Source organism: Varanus komodoensis, unplaced genomic scaffold (genome assembly GCF_004798865.1).
Source record: "Varanus komodoensis strain SLA01 unplaced genomic scaffold, ASM479886v1 scaffold50, whole genome shotgun sequence".
In the NCBI taxonomy this organism is placed as follows: domain Eukaryota; kingdom Metazoa; phylum Chordata; class Lepidosauria; order Squamata; family Varanidae; genus Varanus; species Varanus komodoensis.
The window spans coordinates 1741437-1766234 of record NW_025336088.1 but is presented as its reverse complement, the minus strand read 5'-3'; the positions used below and the strand labels follow the sequence as shown (position 1 = coordinate 1766234).

Below are 24798 nucleotides of genomic sequence, written 5' to 3'. Positions count from 1 at the left end.
CGCCATTGAAAACAGTGACCGGAACTGAGTTCCTTGAGTAAGTCCAGGGCACAAAGATTAGGACGCGTGCGACTTTCCACAGGGCACACACAAAAAACGTGCGCCTTTCCCCGCTTTTCTGACGTTCTGCACCAAGTGCAACAATGTAGCTCCTTTCGCACAACCTTGAATGACAGCGAAAGTAGGCGGAGAAAAAGTTGCGGCGATTGGTCGCTTTCTTTCCTCTGGGCTCTGCAATTGGGCGCTCGCCCGTCCTCCGCCAACTCCCACCTCCTTGCCGGAGCCAGCAAGTTCAGTTGCGCTCCTATTGCAAAAGGTCTCTCCCTCCCTCCCTCTCCCCCCTCCACACACCCCTACTTTCCCTTCCCTATTGCTGCCACCGCCAATGTTAGTGGTGCTGCGGCGGCGGCGACTGCGAAGGAGGAGGACGTTCTAGGCCGGATTGCCCTGCCCATTCCGCCAGTCTCCCTGCCCCCTTCCTCCCGCCGGGGGCCTTGCGCTGAGCTGGGGCCCGGCAGGGAGGGGGCATGGCTGCTTCGCCTGGGGCCCGGCAGGCCGCCTGGGGCCCGACAGGCACGGGCCATCGAGGCGGGGGTCCCCGGCCGTGAGTGGTCTCGCCTGCCTGCGTGTGTAAGTAAATCGGGTGGGGAAGTAATCAATTGGGGGAGGGGCTGAAGTATGTGTGGAGGTTTCTGGGGGAGGGGTCGGGCAGGCAAATAAGAAAGGGTAGGGTGAGGTAGGTGTTGGGGGAAGTTGGAGAGGGCAAGGAAGTGGGGGCAGGAGGGAGGCAGTGATTGCTGAGGGCTAGGGATTGAGGAAGGGAAATTCCAAGGAGACTGGAGAGAGCTATGGGGATTAGTTTAAACGGGCTTAGAAACTGATGAGACTAAATTTTGGAGGCATGGTTGTTAACCATGGCATCTCAATAGGGTTTCCATGCTCAGGAGCAGAATACCCCTCAAGAAGGGATGCTGGAGACAAAGCGTTAGAGAGGGCTGCTGCACTCGCGTTCTGCTTGTAGGTGCCCCAGAAGCACCTGGTTGACGTCTGTCAAATACAGAGGGCTGGACAAGTTAGACCTTTAGCCCAATCCATTCAGGGACCTCTTTCCTGCTCCTATAAAGGATTACAGTTCTATTGAAAACAAGCACAGGTTAGAATGCCAGCCTAGGGCTGGGTCGGCCCAGTTTTTAATCCCCACGTAAAACTGTGATGCTTATTAGGTACTTTGGGCAAGCTCCCTCTCAGCCTGACCTACCTCATTGGGTTGTGGTGAAGGTAAACTAGCAGAACAAGGACCAAGTATACTACTCCAGTTCCTGGAAGAAGTGTGGGATATAGTCTTGTAACTGCATTAACCTGTATGGTTTGATTTGAACCTTGCATGTTCAGAAGCAACTGAATAATAGCTACTGCCTGGCTATTGTTGTAATCTCTATAGCTGGCTTTGAGAGAGTTGGATTTGAAAAGACAGCTGTTAAGTAAGGGGTACAGGGTAATAAAGTGGGGGATAGGCTTCCCAGATGAGCAGGAAAAAAATTGAATTAAGGGTGGAGAGTGACTGGCAAATGGAACTGTGAAGTGGGATATTTTTGAAGTGTGTGTGAGGGGAGAAGTAAGTTGGGGTGATGCTTAGGGGAAGAAGCAGACAAAGAGAATATTTGGAAATAGATACAAATCTAAAGGAAGGGATTAACAAATAAATACATGGAGAGGTCTGGAAGAGGGGAGGAAAGTGATGAGTAAGCAACAGTTAATGAAGGCATGGTGGACCAAACTTGAAGCTGTGAGGCTGACATTATGGATGAAGCAAGAGAAGTGAGCAAAGATGATGCATTCCTTGGCAAGTGCTGGAACTTAGTAAAGGAGCTGAAGATAGGCTGACAAAGTTAACGGGGGCTGGCTGTGTTGGAGGAAGCCTGGGAAAGGCTATTGTGAGAACAAAATTGAGGGCGGGCTGGTAGAAAGTTTCTCATAGGTGAAAAGAAGAGGCAGGAGGGTGTGATACATTTGGTTACATTTATCGATGCAACCTTGCCCAGCCTAATGTGCCCCCAAGACATGTTGGACCACAGCTCTTATTATCCCCTGATTGCATGGCCTAGTGCTCCAACACATCTAAGGAGCACTAGGTTGGCATCTCAGAGGATAGGTCTTCAAGTCTGAGCATTCCAATCTACAGTTAATTGCAATTGCTATTGTCTTCAAGCTATTCAAATGAGTTAAATGTCCACCAGGTGCTTTTAAAAGGTGGGTGTTTCTCTTGGAAAATGGCCTCCCAGTCTCCCTGCCATATTTCTGGGTGTACTCTGAACCAGGGCTCAGCCCCAGAATCTGTTTCCAATGCCAGTGCCTCACCTTGGCATTTGTGAGAGTAATCATGAAGGTAAGCGTACTTTGGAACAGGTCCAGAGTGCATTTATTTTGCTGTTAAGTAGTCACACAACCCACATTGAGGATTAGGGCATCCAGATGAGAGTTACTTTTGTTTAGCAGAAACATGCATCCCAACCCCTGTGCACCACTGCAGAGATTCTGGGAATGAGCCCTGGATTAGATTCTCTGACCTTCAGGAAGAGTAGAGGGAAAGGAAAGAGGGGCAGTCTCCTGGTGAAACCCCTACTTAGTTTAACACCTGGTCAAGATTTAGCTTCTGAGGATCAAAATTGATTTGATGACTTGAAGCAAGATGTTTCAAGCAGGTCACAGGATGCATTAATTCTCCTTTTCAGTGATAGTGTATTCTAGATAAGGGGCTGATTAGTGTTTTGGTTGATACAGAGGTCTGTGAGGATGGATAGGGGAGGAGGGAAGTATATGGTTGAAAGAGCAGAGAAGCAAGAAGATGGGTGTTGATAGTATGAGAATAGGAGCTTTGGGGGATGCGGTGGGGGTTGTGAACCAGAGGAAAGCTTAAGGAATGGGTTGAGGCTTGGAGATGGTAAAGCAGCATGGTGGAGAAGGAAATTCTGTGGTGTAGTGAAAAATAGGCATTGGTATGAAGGGATGCAGTAGAAAAATAGACTAGGTAGCCTTGGAGCTAAGATTTGGAGTAGGCTACAATATATTGAAAGCATGTACAAAATAGCCAACTATAACCCAATAAACCCTCCTTCATTTGCAATCCGTGTGATAAGGATTCTGAGTGGCCAAAATAGGCTGTGACCCACAGAGTGAAGGATCTCTGATCATCCTGTAGCACTGTTTCCTCGGGACAGATGGGAGGAGGATCCCTTAATAAGGAGGTATCTATGTTCAAGTTGGGACCAGCTCTTCTTTTTGCAAGTGGACAAATAGGTAAAGACATGAGGGTATCAGTCTGATTCCAGATGGCTGGCCGCAGGGAGGCATTGGATGTTTGGGGGTCCAGTAGTGTCTGGGCTTTGTTTGTTCTTTGTTAGGCTAATGAAGGCTGGGCCTGGTGTTAAAGAAACCCTTCTCCCAACAATAGGGAGTCAGGGAAAGCCCCAAATTATTGGCAGCCCTTACAAGCTGGTCCATTCTTTGTAAGCTAGCTTTTCTCCCTCCCTCCCCCACTGTGTTAAAAAGATTGCCTTCCATAAGTGTGTTTCCTTTTGGTTGTGGCTGCAATAGTTATTCCCTGATCCAAAAGGATATCTGTCCTTGAACATGGCATGTGTGGGGAAGACAATGGATAGAATAATTGATTGTAAAACCCCAAATTGTAGCAAACTACTTGTCTGTTTCTATCTCTCTTCCCCTCCCCCTTTTTCAAATGGTGAGTCCCTTAGCATGGGGAAGGGATTAGACATGGTCACAGAAATGGGGTGTGCGGTTATATGTGTATTACATGTGCATGCAGCATTTGCAATGTTTGTTTTCTCTGTTTCTCTATTTTTCACCAGTTTGAAAAGAAACTAAAATTTTAGAAACCAGGTTCCCATTATGGCAGCCTTGCAAAGGAGCAAAATCTAAAGCTCTGGTGCAACTGGGGATATAACAACATTTGGCTTTCAAAAATTAACTGTAAATAGTACATATAAGAAAACATCAGTCTGAATACATGAACAATACAAGCTGAAAGGGATCCTTTATTTGCACCAGATAGTCTGTAAAGTACAGGGATCAGATTTCTGAGATGAATTAATCTGTTCTTCAGGTTTGTAAATTTATAGCGCTTTCTCCTGTGTATTTCTATATTGTGTATGATTCTCTCTCTCTCTCCCTCTCCCTCTCCCTCTCTCTCCCACCCACCACCCACCCACATCCACTAGCTAGTCTGAGGTTTGGGCAGCTAAGCTTGTGGCTGTTCAACTGGACTAAAATTTCAACACAGTTTTCTTCATGCCCTTCTCTCTTTAAAAATTGGACCATGACTTATTTATATATGGAGCCTCCCATCCCCCACTCCACATCCTCCATCGAAATGTAGATATGCTAGGATCTGCCTGAGAGCTTCCTTTTAGCCAAAGCCAGCACTGTGACAGGCTAGTCTTGCAAAGCATCCTCCTCCTCCTTTTTTTCCATTGCTGCATCCCTTCATCCATTTGTATTGACATAGGGCTGCAGCTTTCCTTTAGGGCTTGGACTTTCTCAACAAGACAGAGTGAGTCAGCAGAAATGTCTGGATACTGAAAGCAAATAAGCTACATCTTTTTGGGCCCATTACGAATTAAGAGTTGCTGCAAATTTGGGTGGATTGTTGCTGGCTGTGAGGGGGACCACTTCTTTCCTCCTTTTTAATGAACTGTTTCTCCTTTGTGGTTCTGGTTTTTATGGAAAACCAAGCAGAGAACCTCAGCAATGGTGGTTGTGCAGGCAGTGATCCAAAAATTGGTTCAAATTCTGTTTTCATATTTATGTTTTTCCTGCTGCCTGATCTTTCCTGTATTTGGCAGTTTTCCTTACCTTTTCGGTTTTTCTCATGAGAATATTTGTATATGTAAAAGATGTACAATATAATTTGAACCTCTGGTCCTTAACATCTTTAGACTAGTCTCAAATATACAATCTCTTTGCAAGGTTATTGATAAAGTGGTATCTCTCCAGCTCCAGGTGGTCCTGAGTGATACTGATTTTCTGGATCCATTTCAAACTAGCTTCAGAGCAGGACAAGGAGTTGATGATTTATGACTCTGAATTGACAGGGGGAGTGTGTTCCTGTTGTGTTGGATCTCTCAGTGGCCTTCAGTATTATTGGCCATACTATCCTTCTGGATCATCTAAGGGAGCTGGGAACTGGAGACACTCTGCTTTGCAGTGGTTCTGTTCCTAGTCTCAGGTTGGTTCCAGATACTGATGCTTTGAGATGCTAAGAAGGAGCTGACTTGTGAAGTCCCACAGGGCTCCATTCTGTCTCCAGTGTTGTTTAACATCTACATGAAACTACTGGCAGAGTTCTCTGGAGAAATGACAATGGATGTTATCAGTATGCTGATGACACCCAGATCTTCTTACCATCATCTGCTGCTTCTTCTAGAGGCAGCATCTCCTCTCTGAATGACTGCCTGCAACTTGTAATGGGCTGGATAAGAAAAAAAAATTGAAGTTGAATCCAGACAAAATGGAGATGCTTGGTGTTAAGGGTCCAAATCCAGAATTAGAGGTTTGTCAACCAGTTCTAAACAGGATCACGCTTCTCCTAAAAGACCATGTTTGTGTTGGGGGTGCTACTTGACCCAGCCCTTCAGATGTCAGCTCAGATAGAAGCTGTGATCAAGACTGTGTGCTGTCAGCTGTGGCTGATTTACGAACTATGTCCCTTTCTGGAGGAGAATGACTTGAAAACAGTAGTGCATGCATTGGTAACTTCTAGGCTTGATTTCTGCAATGCACTCTGTATAGGGCTTCCCTTGTGCATACTAGGAAAATTGCAACCAGTAAAAAATATGGCAGTCAGGCTGGTCTCTGGGACATTATGGGAGACCCACATATCACCTATTTTAAAGACTTTGCATTGATTGCCGATATGTTCATAAATACTGTACAAGGTTTGGTAATTCCCCTTAAAGCTTTTGTAGATGAAATTTAGTGGGTTTTGCTCCCACTTAGGCCAAGCATTTTTGGAGGAAAGAGTTGGTGGTGACCTGTTACGGTGACCTGTTATGTTATGGTGATCTATCATGATTCATAAGAAGCACAGTGCTAAATCAGACCATAGCTCTGTCTAGCCCAGGATTCCTACAGTGGCCAACCAGATGCCTCTGAGAAGCCCTCAAACAGGTCAAGGGGCAAAAGGACCCTCCCAATTTGTGTTCCCCAACAGAGGCATACAACTTCTGTTACAAAATGTAACATGTAGCCATCGTGACTAGTAGTTAGCTGGTGTGAGTACTCAGTGCTAAAATAACATATTTTGCATCAAGAAAAGATGGATTCTGTGGCCTTTAGAATATATAAATTTCCTTTACTTACTGTTCTCTAATTCTTGATGTTTTGCACAATTTACTCTGATTTTGCTAGTCATGGACACCAAAACCCTATCACCAATGGCTGATTTTTTATTTTTTAAATTCTCAGGCTTTTGAAACTTCAATGTGCATTATTATTTTCAAACACATTTTCAGGGAGCTTTGAATTTGTGTTGATGGGAGTTTTTAAAATGCAAAATGGAGATCTTATGGTGCTCCCAAGGGCTCATAGCATATACAAAGCTCTGCTCTTAACCTATTTCAGTTAATTCTTTGAACTGTTGCTAGATCTTCATGCATTTCCCATTCATGTTCTGTGATGGGACAAGGAAGCGTGAAATTTGATGCTACCTGCAGAACTCGACACCTTGAAAATCTGAACTTTTCATATCATCTTAACCATTTCTAGCACTTATGGCTGTAAAAATAAGTTTGAAAATGTATGGTTACTGTCTGGCAAAATCATAAGATGCCAGAAGAGAGATTGAACAGAACTTTCAATTCCAAATGGATAACTGTGTGTTGGGTAGACAAACAAAATTATTGAGGCAAAATTATTAATTTATGCCATATATTGTTGCTAGTCAGAGTCCATTTTGTCAGATGTATATACCAGGATTGGGCAACTGAGCTATGAAAATGCCAGCAGATGGAAGCTAGTTACTAAGAGCTGTTGTAGCAGAATAGCTAAGTCTGAGCTACAAACAAGGAGTGCCCTGGTTCAAACTTCACATCTAATTTTGGAAGCTGCCCTTCTCTCTCAGCTGCATCTTGCCATTAGGAATATGGGGAAGACAATGTCAATTTATTTTAAAGGCTCATTGTAAGGATTACAAGATAGTATCTGTGAAGAGCTTTGAACGTTTGAAAGCACTCTGTAAGTGCTATTTATTTAGTTATTTATTTGTGGGAAAGAAATAGGAAAGGAAACAAAGTGCCTGGGGCTATAAACAGCCCATCTAATATAGAAGGTTTAGCAAGTGTGGCTCACTCTCAAAGAGAAGGGGAGAGATGCATGTACACATGGGCACACTCCCTTTAAGCGGATGATTCCATACTGTGGTAGGAACATAGGACATAGGTTTGTCCAGCTTAGTATTGTTGACATGGACTAGATGTGACTCTCCTGGTTTCAGGCAAGGATTTATCCAACCCAACCTGGAGATGCTGGGATTGCCCTTGGGATCTTCTGTATGCAAAGCATGTTTTCTACCACTGAGCCACGGCCACACCTATCCTGTGTGTCTGGTTGCTGAGTGGAAGAATGTGGGTGTGATACACCAGATATCCTTCCTGAAGCCATACAAGTAGCTCGAATAGCTGTGCAAGTAGGGGAGGTTTAGAGACTTTGGGTCCTGTAGGCATCAGGCAGGCTCTGCAAAAGGGGCAGCAGGGAGGAACTAACAAAGCGGGTCAGAAAAAAGTATTACTACTTAAATTGGGCTAGAAATCTAAATAATATATTTCCACACAAATGGTGGCGAGGGGGGGGGGGAATTGACTGATATGCAGAGAACACTCCATCCAAAAAGAGTGGCAGAAAGGCTATATGCCAATTAAGAGATTGCTCTGCATAGCTTAAGGCAGCCACTGCTTCCAGGGAGCCATAAGGGGGTTATAGGCAGGGATCCATGATGCTCACAGGCACCAGCTCTCAGCATCATGTGTTTTATTCTTATATGGTATGACCTCTGGAATGGAGCCCTGAGCAGGAGGGAATAATTTTGTTGTTAGTGACACACTGCTGGGGGTTACAGGATGATCTTGCTGCAGAAAGATATGAAAGTATGATTGACATTCTCACAGTTCCTCCGTTTCGTTCAAATCTGAAGAGCCTAACTGCTGTTCCAGTGCGTTTGTGCCCTGACTACATGCAGATGAGGTTTGATGCTCACAGGTGATAGCCAGAACAAGTAAAATCAGGAACTTTACAATCTGTTTTGTTAGGAAATTGTTTAAGTGTTGCACCAGCGTTGTAACATTGTGTTGCTGATCTCATTAATTGATTGATTAAAAATACTTCAGTCAGTTTCAAGGTGCCCTCAATTAAACTGTGGAAAATCAGTATTTTTAATTAATAAAAGTGTTTTGCAGAAACTGTAGGAGGCAGGTGCCCTCTTTTAAGAAACATGCTCAGTACTCTTTTGCACAGAATGGAATCAGTACTTCTAGGATAGTGCCTGTTTCCTGTTACATCGGCTAATAACTAAAGTAAAAGCTTTTTCTTCTGAGCTATTGTTGTTGCAGACTTTATCAGTTTAATCCTATTAAAACATACACCACTGTCTGGTTTCCTACCAATAGGCTCATCCTCCAGTTTGAAAGCAAGTTTCCAAGATGATCACTAAATCCTTCTGTCTGTCCTCATACAGAGGGATCCCTTCCTATTTCAGCCTGGCCTCTGAGATGTTGTGTTCTCTGCATCTTCTCTGGTAGCTTTTGCAAATGAAAATGGAGGACATGACTTTGTCGGGCCTGGATAACAGCAAACTGGAGGTAAGTCGTCTTCTTTGAGGTAAAGGTTTCTTGCAAAGGTTTTGAATAAGCTGTTACCATGAAACCATGCTAAAAGAGATGAGTTTTTAAGAAACCCTTTCTGGAGTACCTGTACTGGCCTTATTTGTCAGGGCTTAGATCTAGCTGAGAGTGTTGTGGATCACAAATGTGATTTTCAAAAAAAACCCTAATGAGTGGAATTTGAAGGTGTAACTTGGCCTGCTCTTTTAAAATTATAAAATATTTATATTGTATTTTATTATATATTGTATTGCATTTAATTTATTTCCATTTCTATGCTACCAATTACTTTAAAAAAGTCCCTTGGCAGCTTACATAAAAGATATAATATGGAAGGATGGTGGACTAAATGTAATAAATAATACACATATCTGTAATTCTGAAGTATAAATCACAGTCTTGAGGCTACTGGTGAGCCTCAAAGCTACCACTTGAGCCTTGAGGCTACTACTTGCCTGTGCAGTTCATGAATCCTGTTCTCTGCCTGCTTTCCACTGCCCCCTTTTCTCACCATGTCATCTGAAATTGATCTTTTGCCTATGAGTTTGAAAGAGAGTTGAAAACAGGAGGTCCAGGGAAGCACCAGCCAGTTGTACTTCTTGGCTGCCCTTTCTTGCTGTTATGTCCAAAACAGCCTTTGGTTTGTACTGGAACATTCAGAATTGTTTAAACAACAGCCTAAAGGGACTGAAGGCTTCTTGATTGTTGATGCATTCTTTGTTCCTGATAATCAGAATTTTCAGGGAAAACATGACTTGTGATCTTGGTAGGATGTCAAGCCATGGGCAAAATTTGATTCTGGCACTTGAATAATGAAAATTTATGCTGCTCCTGGTTAGGCTTTGATCTTACATCCTAAAAGTCTTGCTGGTGCTCAGTTTCTGTGCGGCTAATTTTGCGTATTCTTGTTTTCTAGGCTGTGGCTCATGATATTTATACAGACTTGATTGAGGATGCTTGCCTGGGCTTGTGCTTCGAGGTGCACCGTGCTGTCAAATGTGGGTACTTCTTTCTGGATGACACAGATCCTGAAAGTATGAAGGACTTTGGTAAGTGCGTTTTTACCAAAGTGATTCCATGTTCTAGCAGCCCTTTACATTCAGTATTTACAAAGCGAGTTCTTTCAACAGCCAGACCATACTGGTGGTCTGCAGAATTAGTTATTTGGAAAGAAGTGCTTAAATTTACCAGATTACCAAATGTGGTACATTCAAAGAGCAAGTGTGCTGTAGAATAACTCCATTTTATCCCACTGGACAAGCTAACTTTTGTACTCTAAAGGGAGGAAAAACTCTTGCTTCAGTAGGGTGCAGAGAGGAAAGTAAATTTTCAGCTTTGGATATAGTGTCAACTACAAACCTGCCTCATGTTTTTATTCATCTCACCACATGTTTACTTTCATATATTACACCAGTTATGTTGAAATGAGAATAGCAACTCACATTCCCACTGTATCCAAATAACATACTTTGGTGTTTGTTATAAAGAGAAACTGGGAGAATAGCTAGCTGAATAATGGTGCCTTAAAGGAGGAGGGATGGCATACACATTTAAGAATAAGAGGGCAGTGGCTCTTCTTCAACTCTGAACATGGAAGGAACTGAGAGGGATACTACCTGAGTCAGGAGTGGCTACCGGGATTTAAAGAAAGGGGCTACATGTTTGTTACACAAATGGAATGAGAGAGTTGAAAACCTAAGCCTGAAGAAGTTATATTCATTAGGGTGGGGGTTTTCATACTTACATACATGTGGAATCCTCTAGAATAGTACTGCACTTACAGAACAGTATTAGGTGGTTCGTACTACTCTGTAATGTTTACTTTAATGGCAGTTTGCGGGTCACACAAGTGGCATTTACTCTGCCCTGAAAGAATCTTACATTCAAAGGCCATAAAACCACAAAAGTCAATTGTCCACAAACTTTTACTAGTAAATCTGTCCATTTATACCTGTGTTGGTCATTTGTGCCACATGGATAGCTTGAAAGAACAGAAGATCCAAGTCACTTCCAGTTTATACAAACTTCCCTGGGGTTATATTTTACTTGTCACTAGTGGCAAGGCAAGTGGCTATTTATAATCCTGTGACAAAATGGATGGATGTAGGTTGCTTGTTGGTGTGTGATTGGCCTGGCCTTGGTCTCCCCAGTCGGAGTCTGGGAAGTAACCAGAGATCATTTGCAGGATGGAGGGAGAGAGCAGGAAGGAAAGTTTTGGCAACGATGTATGGCTTAATGAGTAGCATGCAATTTTCCTTTTGTATTCCACACCTTGTGGACCAGAGCCATTCCATGTTCCGGTGGTATCCTCTCCTTCCTCTGTGGTTGAAAAATCTGTATGTAGGAGCTAGACCTGGTTTGCTGGCATTGATGGTGATTGCTCTGTAGAGCTCAGGTCACCTATTGCTGTTCATCTCAAAAGAATGGCAAACTGAAATCTGTGTACATGCAGCCAGTCCAAAATAATATCTAGCAGTGACTTGCTTGAGCTGTTTGCATTTGCAAATCCTTTTGTGCCTCCTACGCCTTCTCTTTTCATGTCTTCTGCTCTTGCTAAAAGACCATCTCTTTTCCCTTCATGACTACAGAGATTGTGGATCAGCCAGGGCTGGATATTTTTGGCCAGGTCTATAACCAATGGAAGAACAAAGAATGTGTGTGCCCAAATTGCAGCCGAAGTATCGCCGCCTCTCGCTTTGCCCCACACTTGGAGAAGTGCCTTGGTATGGGCCGGAACAGCAGCCGCATTGCCAATCGGAGGTGAGGTCTTCAGAATGATGATTTGGGAATGGAAGATGCTTTTAAAAGGGAAGCTTTCAGTGTATATATGTGTGTTTGTGTGTGGGGTGTGGAAGAGGTATGGGACTGGATTTCATTAAGCCAGAATGAGTGTGAAAAATAGACAGCCTTTTGGTTCCTAAAATTCCAGTCTTGACAAGTTTATATGCTATACTTAAAGAATGTTTAAATATTTGCTATGCTAGCCTAAATTCTGCACCACTAAGAAGATTACTCTGTTGGTCATGGGGAAAGCTGTGTTGTTGTGAAAGGCAGTAGAGTCTTCCCCTCCATAAAATAGGAGCCCCCACATACATGTGAGGCATCTTCTTCCATGCCACTGCCATCACCCTCACAGTTGCTGAAAGTTGACCAGGGATGTCATACACATCTTCAAGATCCATCTTGCAGCTTTATGATCTAAGGTCTTTTCAGTTGTGCAAAGCAACACATGGTGATCATTCAGATGCAAAAGGTTGAAAGCAAACCAAATTCCATTGTTATCTGGTCTGACGAAGAGACACACAGTCCAGATCAACATGTATGATCTCTTGAACTGATCTGGTGCGCTGTGACATCATGACTAAGAGGCCAAGCTGCAAACCAGAAGTTTCAGAACTTGCTTCTGCCATGACTTTGCCAAATCCAAATGGCCTTCAGCAAGCTACTTCTCTCTGTCTTATCTCCTACTTTCCTCTACATCCCCCTTGAATTTGCAGTATGGGTATTATTTTAGGAACCTGCTTTATAGGATTATTGAAAGGGTTACTGAGAGGTTTCATAACTGTTACTCTGCTCAAAAAAGTCCTATAAATGCTTAGGAATATTAAGAGACTGCACATGGCATGCAAGACCATATTTGATTCATATTTGACTCTATTTGTTGTATTACACTTAATTCTTATACAGGTATTTCCCAACATATTGCCTTCAGGGAAATCCATTCTGTACTTCCTTTTCTTGGAAGGAATGCCAGCATATTGTGGAATTGTGAAGAGGAATTGTGAAAATGTTCTAGGACAGGAGTGGACAGAAGGTTTATCTCTGGAGAATTTGCTGTGGATCAGCAAAACTTTATGATTCTTAATTGTTTAACAATCACAGCAGATCTGAGTCCTAACCACCCTTATCGTAGGATACATATTCAGTTCACCTTAGGGTGCTTGCCAATCTTGTTTCAGCCTCATCACTCTGGAAACTAGGATCTCCTATAGAACACCTCCCTTCCCTCTGCTTCTTTGCTACTGCACTTTACTGAGGAAGATGTTTGTGGTGGAAAGCTGTCTTTCAGAGAAAATTGTTTGGCATTATAGATCACTGCTCTAATTACAACCTTCCCTCCCACACACCCTAAAGAAAGCTATTCAGCGTAACTTTCCTCTCTTCCTGTTCTCTTTGCCTATAGGATAGCAAGTAGTAACAATATGAACAAATCCGAGAGTGACCAAGAGGACAATGATGATATAAATGATAATGACTGGTCCTATGGATCTGAGAAGAAAGGTAAGTCAAGGCTAGTTAAGGTTTCTGGACTGCAAAGGGAGAGAAATTGACATTTGCACATGCAGTCATGGAAAGGGTCATAGGAATGACTGTTAATAATAGCATTCACAAACTACAATAATATCCTGTGCTGAATGTGGTTTACTTAGGTGAAAATAATTTTGTTAACTAATTAGAACCTGTATCTAGAAGTTAGAGCAGGTCTTTCGGCAGAGCTTGGTGAGTTTGGTGGAACTATCAGGGTGTGGGCCCAACACAAAAAGTGTTGAGTTGCTTGAGGTGTTCGGCATTAAAAAAAAGAAAAGAAAAAACAGTGCAGGAATGGTAGAGAGCCAGCCCTGTTTTTTTGCTGTTCGGCAGCTGGTTAGGCAATCTTTAAAAAAATCTGAATGGTTGGGAGTATCACATAGAATTATCTGAAACTGGTTTGATACAGTGTGCTAGATTCTATGCAGACAGATTTAGCAGAAATTTTTGTCAGAATTAAGTCCTTAAGATGGCAGAGACTTTGGTTTGTCCTGGCGGTGGGATGCTAAAATAGCTTCCTTTTTTCTTCTCAGCAAAGAAGAGGAAATCGGATAAGGTAAGATAATTCTTATTAGTTTAGACTTGATTGGTCAAGGTATGCATTTCTAACAATGAACAATCAGCCTCCTTGTACATGTGAATAAACTTGCAATTTCTTCCAACCTCTGTGATATTATGCTACTTGTGGAACTTGGCTTGCCCCTTGGAAAGCTGCATGAGGCTGTTAGCAGAAAAGGTGGGATACTTTGGGATGACATCATACTGATTGTACTGACCCTTTTGGGGTCTGAATGCAAGTTTACTGTTTTACTTACCCTTGTTGGCTCTTTAGGAAAGCTCCCCAGTTACTCACTGCAATCCATTTTCATAGTGTTTCTGGAGCTTGACTCACTTGAGTGATCAGGAGCTATTTGCTCTGCAGCACAGAAAAAGAAAAAGGGGGAAGGCACCAAATACAAGAAAAGAAGGGGGAGAGCCTCCACAAGTGCAAGGATATTTATGGAAACCCATGTGTTTTGGATATAATCCTCCTCAAGGAGCCCTCTGGCAGGAATATTTTGCCTGCAGTTTTGTTGCAGAGAGACCCTTTCATATAGATGGGCCCTTCCTCCTCCTCCAACTGTTAGCTACAACACTTGGCCACACCGTGCTGTTGTGAGTACTAGAGATGTAAAGACTGTTTTTCAATTATGTTTTATTCTTCTTCGAATGATGAATACAGTGTTTAAGTCTAGGGTACCTGGTATTTTCTAGTGCAAAAATATTTCTATGTAATAGGAAGACTTTTATGTAAAACTAGAGATAAAATATTTCTGGAAACTTTGATGCCATAGGAGAAATAGCTTTTTAAAATCCTCTCTGTGAGACATGTAGCATATTTTATTTCTTCCATTCCTTATCCAAGTGAAGGGACAATTCTGTGCGTGCTTTGACAGAAACTGCATCAGATTATGCCCTAAGTGATCTAATGTTTCTTTCACTGATAGTCCCTTAGGGGTGATCCAAAGGATGCTCAGTTTCCCAATATGTGAAGAAAATTGACATTTTTGGCAGTTTGTATTTTGTTCTCGATAGACAGCTGTATTTGGGTTTGGTCTGATCAGTTGCTGTAGCTGTCAGTGCTTGTAGCTCCAAAGCACACATGTGAGAGAAATCCCTCTAATATCACTGCACACAAAGGAAAAAAGTGTGGGCCGTTCCACTTCATTTATTTTCGGAAGCAAACATTACTCAAGGCTTGTGTCAATGGCACTCTTTGCCACAGTTCTTAGTAAAGGTCCCAGTTAGAGCTCACCATTTGGCAATGCTGCAAGAGCTATAAAATCTTTAACTGCTGCCATCAAAATAAGCCCTCTCTATCGAAAAGAAACTTGGTGGCATGGGTCCAGTGTCTTGGCATGAGACTGACACCTTCACTAAACTAAGACTAAGATGTTTATTAAGAGAAAATAGTTATGAAAGGGAATAAAATGTTCTTACAACAGGTTGAGAATTGCCTATACATATGTTTGGTTACCATTCCTGAGCAAATAAGCTCTCAGTAGCTTTCCCTTCAGACCAAAGGTCTGTAAACTCAGCCGCAACTAGTTCCTCACATGCTGTGGGCCAGTCTTCTTTGCCTTCAGCTTGTTGTGCTTCTTCTGGCTTCTGGGATGGTTCAGATATTTTAAGGGCTACTTGCTGGTGTTGCTTCTCATCAGACAGAAACTTAAAATATATTGTGTATTAATTGGTTTCCTAAAAGTTACCATATTTGGTGTAATAAAAATATAGTTTACTCACACACTAATAACCAATTTATGGAGTTGACTTACAGATGTTTTTAGGTTTAATGAAAATGTAATGGCAAAGTAACTTACAGATAACACATTTTAAGTTCCTAAAGTAATAAAGGAATGTTAAAGCTGTAAAGAATGCTAGAAAAATAACTGTTGCAGTTTTCCCCACGAAATTTCAGGTTTTTTCTGCCAGAAAAACTCCCAGAGTCTCCCATTATGACTTCAGTTTCCAGAAATGCTTTATCTTTAATAAGGAGTGCTGGCTGTGACACTTTTTAAAGTTGGTCGTGAGAGTTGAAAATCTGATTATTTTTTGAAACAAATTCTTTTCTCTTTCCATCTTGGCTTCAGAATCCCAATTCACCCCGAAGATCTAAGTCCTTGAAACATAAAAATGGTGAGTGTACTGCATGGAGTATTCCCTACCCATCTTGAGGTCACCAGACTTCAGGAGCACATGCCACTGTAGTGCCTGAGAACAGTCATTGCCTTTGAGAATTATTGCCTTAAGAAGGTACATGGTGAAAGCAGAACACAAAGACCATCTCAAGTTGTCTATGCAATTTATGTTTTTCACAGTCCGCTGAGAATCTCAGCTTTGCTTAAGGGTCATGAGGACATCCAGCTCCCTGTGTATTGCAGGTTTTGTTGTGGTCAGCGAAAACTTTTGCCTGCAGCCAAGTGGGGCTTTAGCCACTGCCCCACTTTCCTCTCCTTGCTCACTGTACATCTGCAAAATGGCCTCTTTTGCCACTTTAGGCTGCCTTAATCAGTGGTTACTACCATAAATAATATTTTTCAGAGAGAGCTATGGAATAAGCCAGCATGGCATAGAAAAGTCAGTGTGGTATAGTGATTAGAGTGTTGGACTTGTACTTGGGAAATCTGGGCTCTAGTCCCCACACAGCCATGATACTCAATGGGTGACCTTGGGCCCGTCACAGGCCCTTAGCCCAACCTACCTGACATAGTTGTTGTGTGGATAAAATGGAGAGGAGGAGAACATTATAAGCCCCTCTGGGTTCTTTGCAAAAGGAAGAAAGGCAGGGTGGTAATAATAATAATAATAATAATAATAATAATAATAATAATATAATAATAATAATAATAATAATAATAATATAAGCAAGCTAGACTGACAAAAGATATTCTAGTCCTTTGTGCTCACTCCTTAAGAATCTTATTTCTGAGAAAGAAAAAAAATGGTGTACGGTATCCTGCAGCAGTTGCATCTTTCCTCTGAGCAGAGGAGTTACAGGGAGAGGAAAGATGTAACTCTTATCACCTTAAGAGTATGAGCCTCCCCATCAGGGAGTGGGAAGGTAAGGGAGAGTGTGTGTATGAGGGAGGGAGGGAGGGAGGGAGGGAGGGAAGGAAAGAGAAAGGCAGGCAGGCAGGTGCATGCGCGCACACACGCTGTGTGTGTGTGTAGGAGAGGTGGGAGGGGATCCCAGAACTGATCCATCTCCAGGTCTGACCATGTCCACTGCTGGTCTGAGGTCTCCTGCCCAATGCCACATGCAGTCCTCTAGGGCAAAAAAATTGCTATCCCTCATTTAAGAAGGTAAAAGCATAATATTCCGCAGAATATGTCCAAAACTTGCTCTGGTTTGTGGGATCAGTTTCAATTGTTGTGGTCTGAGGCTGTCGGCAGAATGCTTCAAGAAGTTCATCTAACATCTGCACTGTTGCTCCTTACCCATCTTGATTCCTTACATGAAACTAAAGGGAACCGATCAAGTGGGCCCAGGAGGTCATTAATGCTTCATTAAGAAAAGGAGAGATTTCACTGTTAGGCTACTTTTTAGGGCTGAATTGCAAATATCTCCTTTTGGGGCAGGGGAATCAAGAGGTTGGTGATGGTTCAGCCCCAGGCTCTTTTGGATTATCTATATCCATTTCAGTCCAGGCTTATCCTGCAGTTTGGTACTGAAGCAGCTTTGGGTGACTTCTGTTGAATCAAAATATAGGGGAAGAATGACCCTGTTGATTTTGATATGGGATCTTTCAGAACTCAATCTGCATATTGGAAGTGGGTGCCACAATGAAACCATGGTTCTGCCATTACTTCTACGGTTGATTTCCAAAGGCAGTACTGGTAGGGTTTTTGCTTGTCCCCATGGCGTTTGAGCAAGGGGTCCTTCCATCCTGTCCACCATGCTCTTTAACATACGTATGCAGCTACTGGATGAAGTCAGTCAGGAATTTGGAATATGCTGATGACACCCAGCTCTATTTCTGAGTGTAATCTGAATCCGGTAAGGCTGTGGTGGTGCTGAACCGCTTCCTGAACTCTTTCTGAATGAGAGCCAATAAACTGAATCCCAACAAGTCCCTGTTGGTTGGTGGGTTCTGCTCTGCATTGGTGTAGACTCCCCCTGATGGAGCAGGTGTGCAGTTTGTGGGTGATTCTTGATCCAACGATATCACGAGAGATCTAGGTGGCCTCATTAACTTTGAAGTAGCTTTTACCTGCTTTGACAGTATTATCAACTGCATTCTTTCTTAGGCAGGAATAGCCTTACCTTCATTCATGCTTTGGTAACAGATTGCTGTAATTTATTAAACTTGGGCTACCCTGGGAAATGGTTCAGATGGTTCTGTTTGTGCAAAATTCAGCAGTGAGAATTTTAACTTTTTCAATATTCAGCTTGGATATTGCACCAATCCAAATGATTTGTAAAAACTCCCTATTCACTTCCAAGCTCAGCTCAAGGTGCTGGTTCTTAGATTTAAAGCCCTACATAGCTTGGAGTCCAAAGTCCTACATGACTTTAACCTCTCATAATATTTTGCCTATTTATACATTCTTCACGGGAGGCCCTTTTTTGGATATCATCAGTAGAAAAAGTAAATGATGTATTTACAAAGGAGAGAACCTTCTCTGGTGGCATCCCAAGTTTTGGATGCCCTTCTGAAAGAGATACAGTTGGTGCCAACTTTTTTTTTTCTTTTCACTGTCAAATTAAAAATCTTTTTGTTAGGGCATTTAAAAACTTCTACATTTAAAAATATTTTCCTCATGTACTCCTACTTTCTGTTCTAATAAACCCTCAGCTGGAGTAAAGCATGCTTTCAGCCTGCTTTGGATGTAACTACCTGTGCTTTCTTTGTGGCACCTGGAAAGTTTGCATTTCTCTTGTATTATATTTGGAGATGGTCCTACCTCCAGGTTAATATGGCATTTGGGCTCTCATTTGGGCACTCATTTAAAAACAAATTCATTTGGGCTCTCATTTAAAAACAAATTCAAGTTCCCTGGCCTGTCTGTTCATGAGTTCAGTGGTAGAGTGGAGGTGGGCAGTTGCTGTGGCTGCTTCCATTGCCTTTCCTCCATTTGTGAGGAACTCAAGGCAGCTTATGAAGTTCTCCTCCTCTCCATTTACCTTGTGAGATAAGTTAGACTAAGAAGCAGTGACTGGCCCAAAGCCACCTAGTGGACTGCTAGTTTAGTAGGGACTAGAACCCAGATCTCTTGAGTACAAAACTCTTAATCATAACACCACAATGGCTGTCTACATATTTCCTGACTTAGGCACATTCTCTTTTTCCCTTTTCTAGGGGAGCTGAGTGGTAACCCAGACCCATTCAAGGTGAGTTTCTCTGCATTATGGCTCTCAACCTGTTGTAGCTTTTTGGAGAATCCTCAAGAGGGAAGAAGTTCTCATGCTCTCTGTGCATCATGTGTATGGGCTCTGTGCCTGTGTGGAACCTGTTATTGGGAAGATTCTGTAGCTAAGTGTTCAATTGGGTGAGAGCCCCTCCCTTTCCTGTGCCTGGTTTAACCAGGAGGGCCTCCCACTCATTCCTTTCCTTTGTTTTTGACCATCACTGTGCCTAGATCAGGAAGTGCTCAAACTTGATTATTTTCATAGTTTTTATAGATTATTTTCATATCTGTAAAAATACCTTTGTTTGTGGTCTGCTCCATAGTATAACAACTCTGCTGGAATCAACTATGAAACACTGGGCCCTGAGGAACTCCGTACGTTGCTCACCACAGTGAGTATCAGTTTCCTGCCATCTACTGCTGTTGATACCATCACATGCCATAAGCAGCAATAGTTGCCTGTTAATAGCCTTCCATTAGAAACACTCTTAAACTGCTCAACCAACTTGCAGCAGTGACTTGTTCTTGCACCTCCAGGTCAAATTTCCTTGTTCAAAGGCGGACTGACTAGGTCAGACTCTTTTGCAGCTGCTGTACAGATTTTTGCAGCTAAGCTACAGCTGATTTTACGAAGGCCATGTTGGTGGACAGGGATTGCATAAGGACCATAACATCCTCCAGTGAGTATTCTGGAGTAGCAGGGGTAGGTGAAGCAATCATTTTAGGGGTCAAACAAGGGCCCTCACTCCTAGGCTGTTTTCCCGCCATTTTCTATCATGATTGTGCAAAGGTTAGGCTGCAGAAATTCCTCCAAAGACAGCAGAGTAAACACTCCTCTCCAGAGTACCAAAGTAGGGACACAAACTTCCCCCAACTAGTAAGTATCTTTAGGGGCCTCCAGTGGTGGATTTGAGTAGCAGGATTGATTGTGGGTCCTGGAGCTCACCAGGTTGCTGCTGCTCAGAGGGCATACAGGTGAGGAAAGTTACTAAGCAGAACAAGAAAACAAGTAGCACAGAGAAGGCTTTGTTGAATTAGGTTTCAAAGCATATGAAGAGTGGGGCAAATGCTATGACTTGCATCATGGGGATTGCAGTAGCTAATGATCCTGGAGGTGTGGAAGAGAGTACAGGCATGTAGGCGCTCACCAACCTATGCACCCCACCCGACCTATGTTTCTGCATGAGTCACATTTTGGAGTACAACTCTTGACTGGGAGAAGGCAAGGCGGACTAATGACTTGTGAAAAGGGGTGGGGGAATACTTCTACTTGTCTGGTGGCATTTCTGGTGGTATTTCTGCAGTCCTCTCATGCCATAGAGTTTGAATGCCTGGCTGAGCAGGGTTAGTGCACCTGTGTCACACTTGAACCCTTGATGGTCTTCCCTTTTTAATTTATTCATGCTGTATGTTCCTCTTTCTTTAGCAATGTGGGGTGATCTCTGAACACACCAAGAAGATGTGTACACGGTGAGAACAGTCCTCCCTTCCACTTCTTTGAGCCCTGTAACCTCTTTCAGTTCCCCTGCCAATGCAACAATTTCCTGGTCACAAGGAGGTACTCACAAAATCACCCTGATTATGATGACTGGGTGGGAATGCAGCCTGATTATAATGGATTGGAAGCAACATAACCCTTTGATCTTTTCCCTACCGTCGACTCAAAAAAGAATCAAAGTTCAGTGCAGAAATGCTGAAAGGGAGTGAAGTAAATTTCTGATAGGATAAACTCACAGAATGCCTGTCATCCAAGTGAAACCCCTCCACTGTTAACCAGAGTGTGGTTGCAGAAGTATGTTGAATATGGAAGTGGGAAAGGGGTTTCTGATCTTAATCCTTTGAACTAGTTTCGCAACATTATTTTGATCCTTTGCCTGTGACAATGTACACTTGCATTGTCTGTGATTTCTCTTGAAAGAGAACCAGCTCCTTTTGCATTTTCAAAGTTTTCTCACCTATTTACTCAGAAGAGAGCCTTAACTTTCTGCAATGTCCAAGCAAGTGACTGCTTACAAACCTGCTCTAACTATTCCCTTATGGCAGATTCATACAGCCTAGAGCTGTGCACAAACAGTTTAAAAGCTTTCTGCATAAACCCTGTAAGCAGGGAACTCTTTCCCTAAATTTCTGAATGGCTGTGGGAATGCTCTAGTGCTGGGCTTCACTGATGGGGGCGGGGAGGACACTAGTTGGGGGAAAGACTAGCTTCCTTTCTAGCTTGCAGGTGCCATGTGCTTAGTTTTCAAACATCTCATAGTTGGCTTTAGCCTGCCTACTGTTTTCTTCCCATTTGATTAAGTTACATTCATGGTTGACTGTTTAAGCAATGCTGAGGCTATAAACAAGTACAGGTGTGATGCTTCCAGTGTTTTGACCATGACTTAGAGACTGGGAGTTGACCACAGGATGTTCTTCTGTCTCTCCTCTTATGGGAAAGTTCTGTCCTCCCTCCCTTGTCAGCCTTAACCATCTTGGCAGGGCTACATTTGCACTAGTGCAACCACAGTTAACACAAATTGGTTTGGAAACCCTGGTTAATGTTGGTGGCGATGTAATACTTAATGATTGTAAGCCATCCTGAGATGCTACGCATAAGGGACAGCATATAAAAGTTTTAAACAAATAAATAAATACTAAACCATGGTTAATGCTTTAAAGGGGGAATCTGCATTGTGAAAGGCATGTGTACATCCACCTACCCATACATTTCACAGGGAATGTGTAGGACTCTGTAGTCCAAAGGCATGACTTACTGGATTGAAGACAGATTACCCAGCCCTGTATATATTCTGTGCTTCAAAAAAGGTCCAAATTCTATATGAAGAAAAAGCTAATCTTGCTGTTTGTATATATTATGCAAATTAAGCTCAGTGCTCTGTATTTTGTATGACTTAACTATACTTCACCGAGAGGTCGCTAAGGCCTCTCTGCCCTGATGGGTGGAAACCTGCTGAGCATCTTCACCTTGACCAGAATTTTTTCCTTACACTTGCAAGTCTCACACTTGTAGCCAGGGGAGCAGCATCTTGCTTTTAAAAGCCTCTGGCAATATTCAGTTGTGTACCTGCTTTCACGTTTTGCACTGTTGCTCTGACTTCGTTACAAGGGTAAAGTACTTGTCTTTCCCTGGGATGCCCCGAGATGCATCCTTACTTTTTTCAGCTTTCTTGAGGTTCCTGTTCTGGAACATTGATTGGTTTAGCATGGTGGGAAATTGGGGTCTATGAAACGTGTATTTCACAGTCAGGGCCCAATCTTGGACTTTGTTCTTCACCTGCAGGTCTCTGCGTTGCCCCCAGCACACGGATGAACAGCGGAGGTCAGTCAGGGTCTACCTCCTGGGACCCTCTGCGTAAGTGTGATGGGCTGGAGGCAGGACAGACATGTTATGGGACAGACATGCACGCATGCTCACACACTATATGTGATTTAACACTTAATTTCAACTGGGAAGATTCTAGAAAATCTTGTATGTATTGTGTATGGAATTCTGCAAGCTGCATAGATTATGCAAACTTTCTGTATCTTAGTATTTTTCACATTTCTATAGCTGTGGGGAGAAGCAAAAGAACTATCATGCAGCTTCAGCCATTGGAAATCTTACTCTGCTACCCTCCTAGTTTCTGTGACTCATGAGGATGAGTCCAGGATGAGTTTGGTCCAGGATCTGTCTTCTGTGGACAGAAGGGCTTTACTTATAGAAAACACCCCAACCTTTTCCAGCTTTTTTGGGAGCTGGAGGGCTGCCATGGAAATAGAAGAGAAGGAGGGGAAGTCTACCATCAGCTCTGTGCCTACGTTGGGCTCAACTAATCGATTGCATGCTTTTCAAGTATAGAAACATGCAGTTTTTCTCTCTCTCTTTAAAAAAGCAGATGATCGCAGGGAAACCAGGACTCGGTACCATTTCATAGTTTCCCATGGAATACCTGCAGAATACAAACAGCCCTGCCTGGGAGTTGTTGCAGGGATGGAGGCCAACCTGCGATTGCGTCCAGGACCCAGCTTCTGCAAGCCCTTCTGTGACAAGAAGGGCCTCACTTTTGGAAGGTGTTGCCTCCCTCTGCAACAGAACTTGCTCGAGTTAGCAGGTTCTCCTGGCTATATAGCCTTTTCCAGGGGGCTAGTGGGGCTGCCATGGGAAGACCACTTCTGCCAGCACAGATGATCCAGTGTAAATCTGGATTCAAACCCTGGTAGGAGCAGCTGTCACAAACATGATGTCTCTTTATCCATCATATCCTCTGCCTTGGTGCAAATTCTTCATTGAATGAATTCAAGCACTGGATAGATCATTCATATGACAAGCACTTATATACATCTTTGGAGCATAATTTCGATTTTGCTTGCTACAGATGGAAGAAAAAAGAGCTACATAATCAGGCTTTGCTGTTCTGAAGTTGTCCTGTTTAGCATCCATGATTTCCCTTGGCACTTTCTGCTCAGCTTACCTTTCAGTCACAAAGGCCTACAGATTATGATTTTACTGTTTAAAGAAAATACTCTTACCACTTACGCAATGCCATGACTATGATACTCTGTGTGGCGTAATTAGTTACTGGAGTTCCTCCCAACTTGAATGCAACTTAAAATCTCCATTTGCTGTAGAGCAACCATGCATCCACCTTGAGTTGCGCCCCTCCCAATGCCCAAGGCAAGGCAAGGAGCATGTGACCAAGCTTTGGTCTATTTCCACCATCCTGGCTTTTCCTCTCCAGTCAGTTTCCCACCTTTGCTCAGGATAGAGCTTGTTTCATTTGTTCTTTCAACTTCTTAGACCTATTGAAGAATTTTCATCCTTCTACCTCAGCTTTTTTTCTTTTTTGAATATTTCCCTGTAGAATCTTGCCCCTTCCTGCACTTTTCTGTCCATGAGGGAAACTGCCCCTCCCCAGTGCTACCATCCCCTGCCTGAGTCTTTGGGAGATCTGTACTGATAATATTCAGGAATCTGAAGAATTCCTACTTGATTTCAGTCCTTCTTCCTCACAATTCTCCCAAGAAACAGAAATATTTTGTACTTAAAAAGAAGAGCATATTTTATCAATGCTGTCCAGCCAGCCCACTCAAGCCACGTAGAAACCACCAGCTATTTAGTCTTCTCCAGGGTTAGGTGACACATTACTCATCTGATTGTTCCTGAATTTCTCCTCCAAATAGGAAAGACGATGCACTGCTAGGTTTTGGAGGCCCTTTTTGCTGTCCTCCCGAGAATCTGGTAGTGATTCCCCAGACCCTAGGCCCGCTATCAGGGAAAAAACTAAGAAACAGGCACGTGAAAAAGCAAGGGCATGCCAGCCTGATTCTGACTCCCCGAAATCTCCCTCACAGTTCACAATATGGTCTGAGAGAAGAAGAGTGGTTAGTTTCTGGGCCAGCTGAAGAGGGGTTTTTTTACTAGCCTACCTTTAATTCTGATGCATTTCTTCTGTTATTGAAAGCGATGACCATCTTGGACTTGCAACCAATATTGCAAGATCCTAGCAAGCCAGCTTTCAAAGGATGATTCTTTTTTCTGGAATGAAAAGCTACCAACAAGGCAGTACCATGCCCATGTTCCTTTCAAATTTTACTTCAAGGAGGGTGCATGGCTCCTCACATGGTAGGAAGTCCACAACCATGAGCATCACACGTTTTATACACTGCCAAAGCAAGTCACAAACAGAAGTGCCTCTCTTAGATGCATCAGTGCTGTGCTCTTGTCAGGTCGTGT

At 42.9% G+C, this 24798-nt stretch overlaps 1 protein-coding gene across 3 annotated transcripts in view; it reads left to right on the top strand.

Annotated features, from left to right (window-relative positions):
- The first annotated feature begins 374 nt into the window (after positions 1-374).
- The window catches only part of ATXN7L3 (ataxin 7 like 3), a 32897-nt gene continuing 8473 nt past the window's right edge, over positions 375-24798 (top strand). Inside the window, exons 1-11 of one of the 3 annotated variants that reach the window (XM_044447022.1) lie at positions 375-630; positions 8744-8867; positions 9805-9937; positions 11477-11648; positions 13072-13169; positions 13730-13752; positions 15827-15872; positions 19037-19068; positions 19409-19477; positions 20512-20555; positions 22366-22437. In XM_044447022.1, the coding sequence (XP_044302957.1) occupies positions 8817-8867; positions 9805-9937; positions 11477-11648; positions 13072-13169; positions 13730-13752; positions 15827-15872; positions 19037-19068; positions 19409-19477; positions 20512-20555; positions 22366-22437 (740 nt within the window). In that variant the 5' untranslated portion in view covers positions 375-630; positions 8744-8816. Of the gene's footprint in view, positions 631-8675; positions 8868-9804; positions 9938-11476; positions 11649-13071; positions 13170-13729; positions 13753-15826; positions 15873-19036; positions 19069-19408; positions 19478-20511; positions 20556-22365; positions 22438-24798 lie in introns of all 3 variants that reach the window. The other 2 variants (XM_044447023.1, XM_044447020.1) reach the window with 2 other exon arrangements.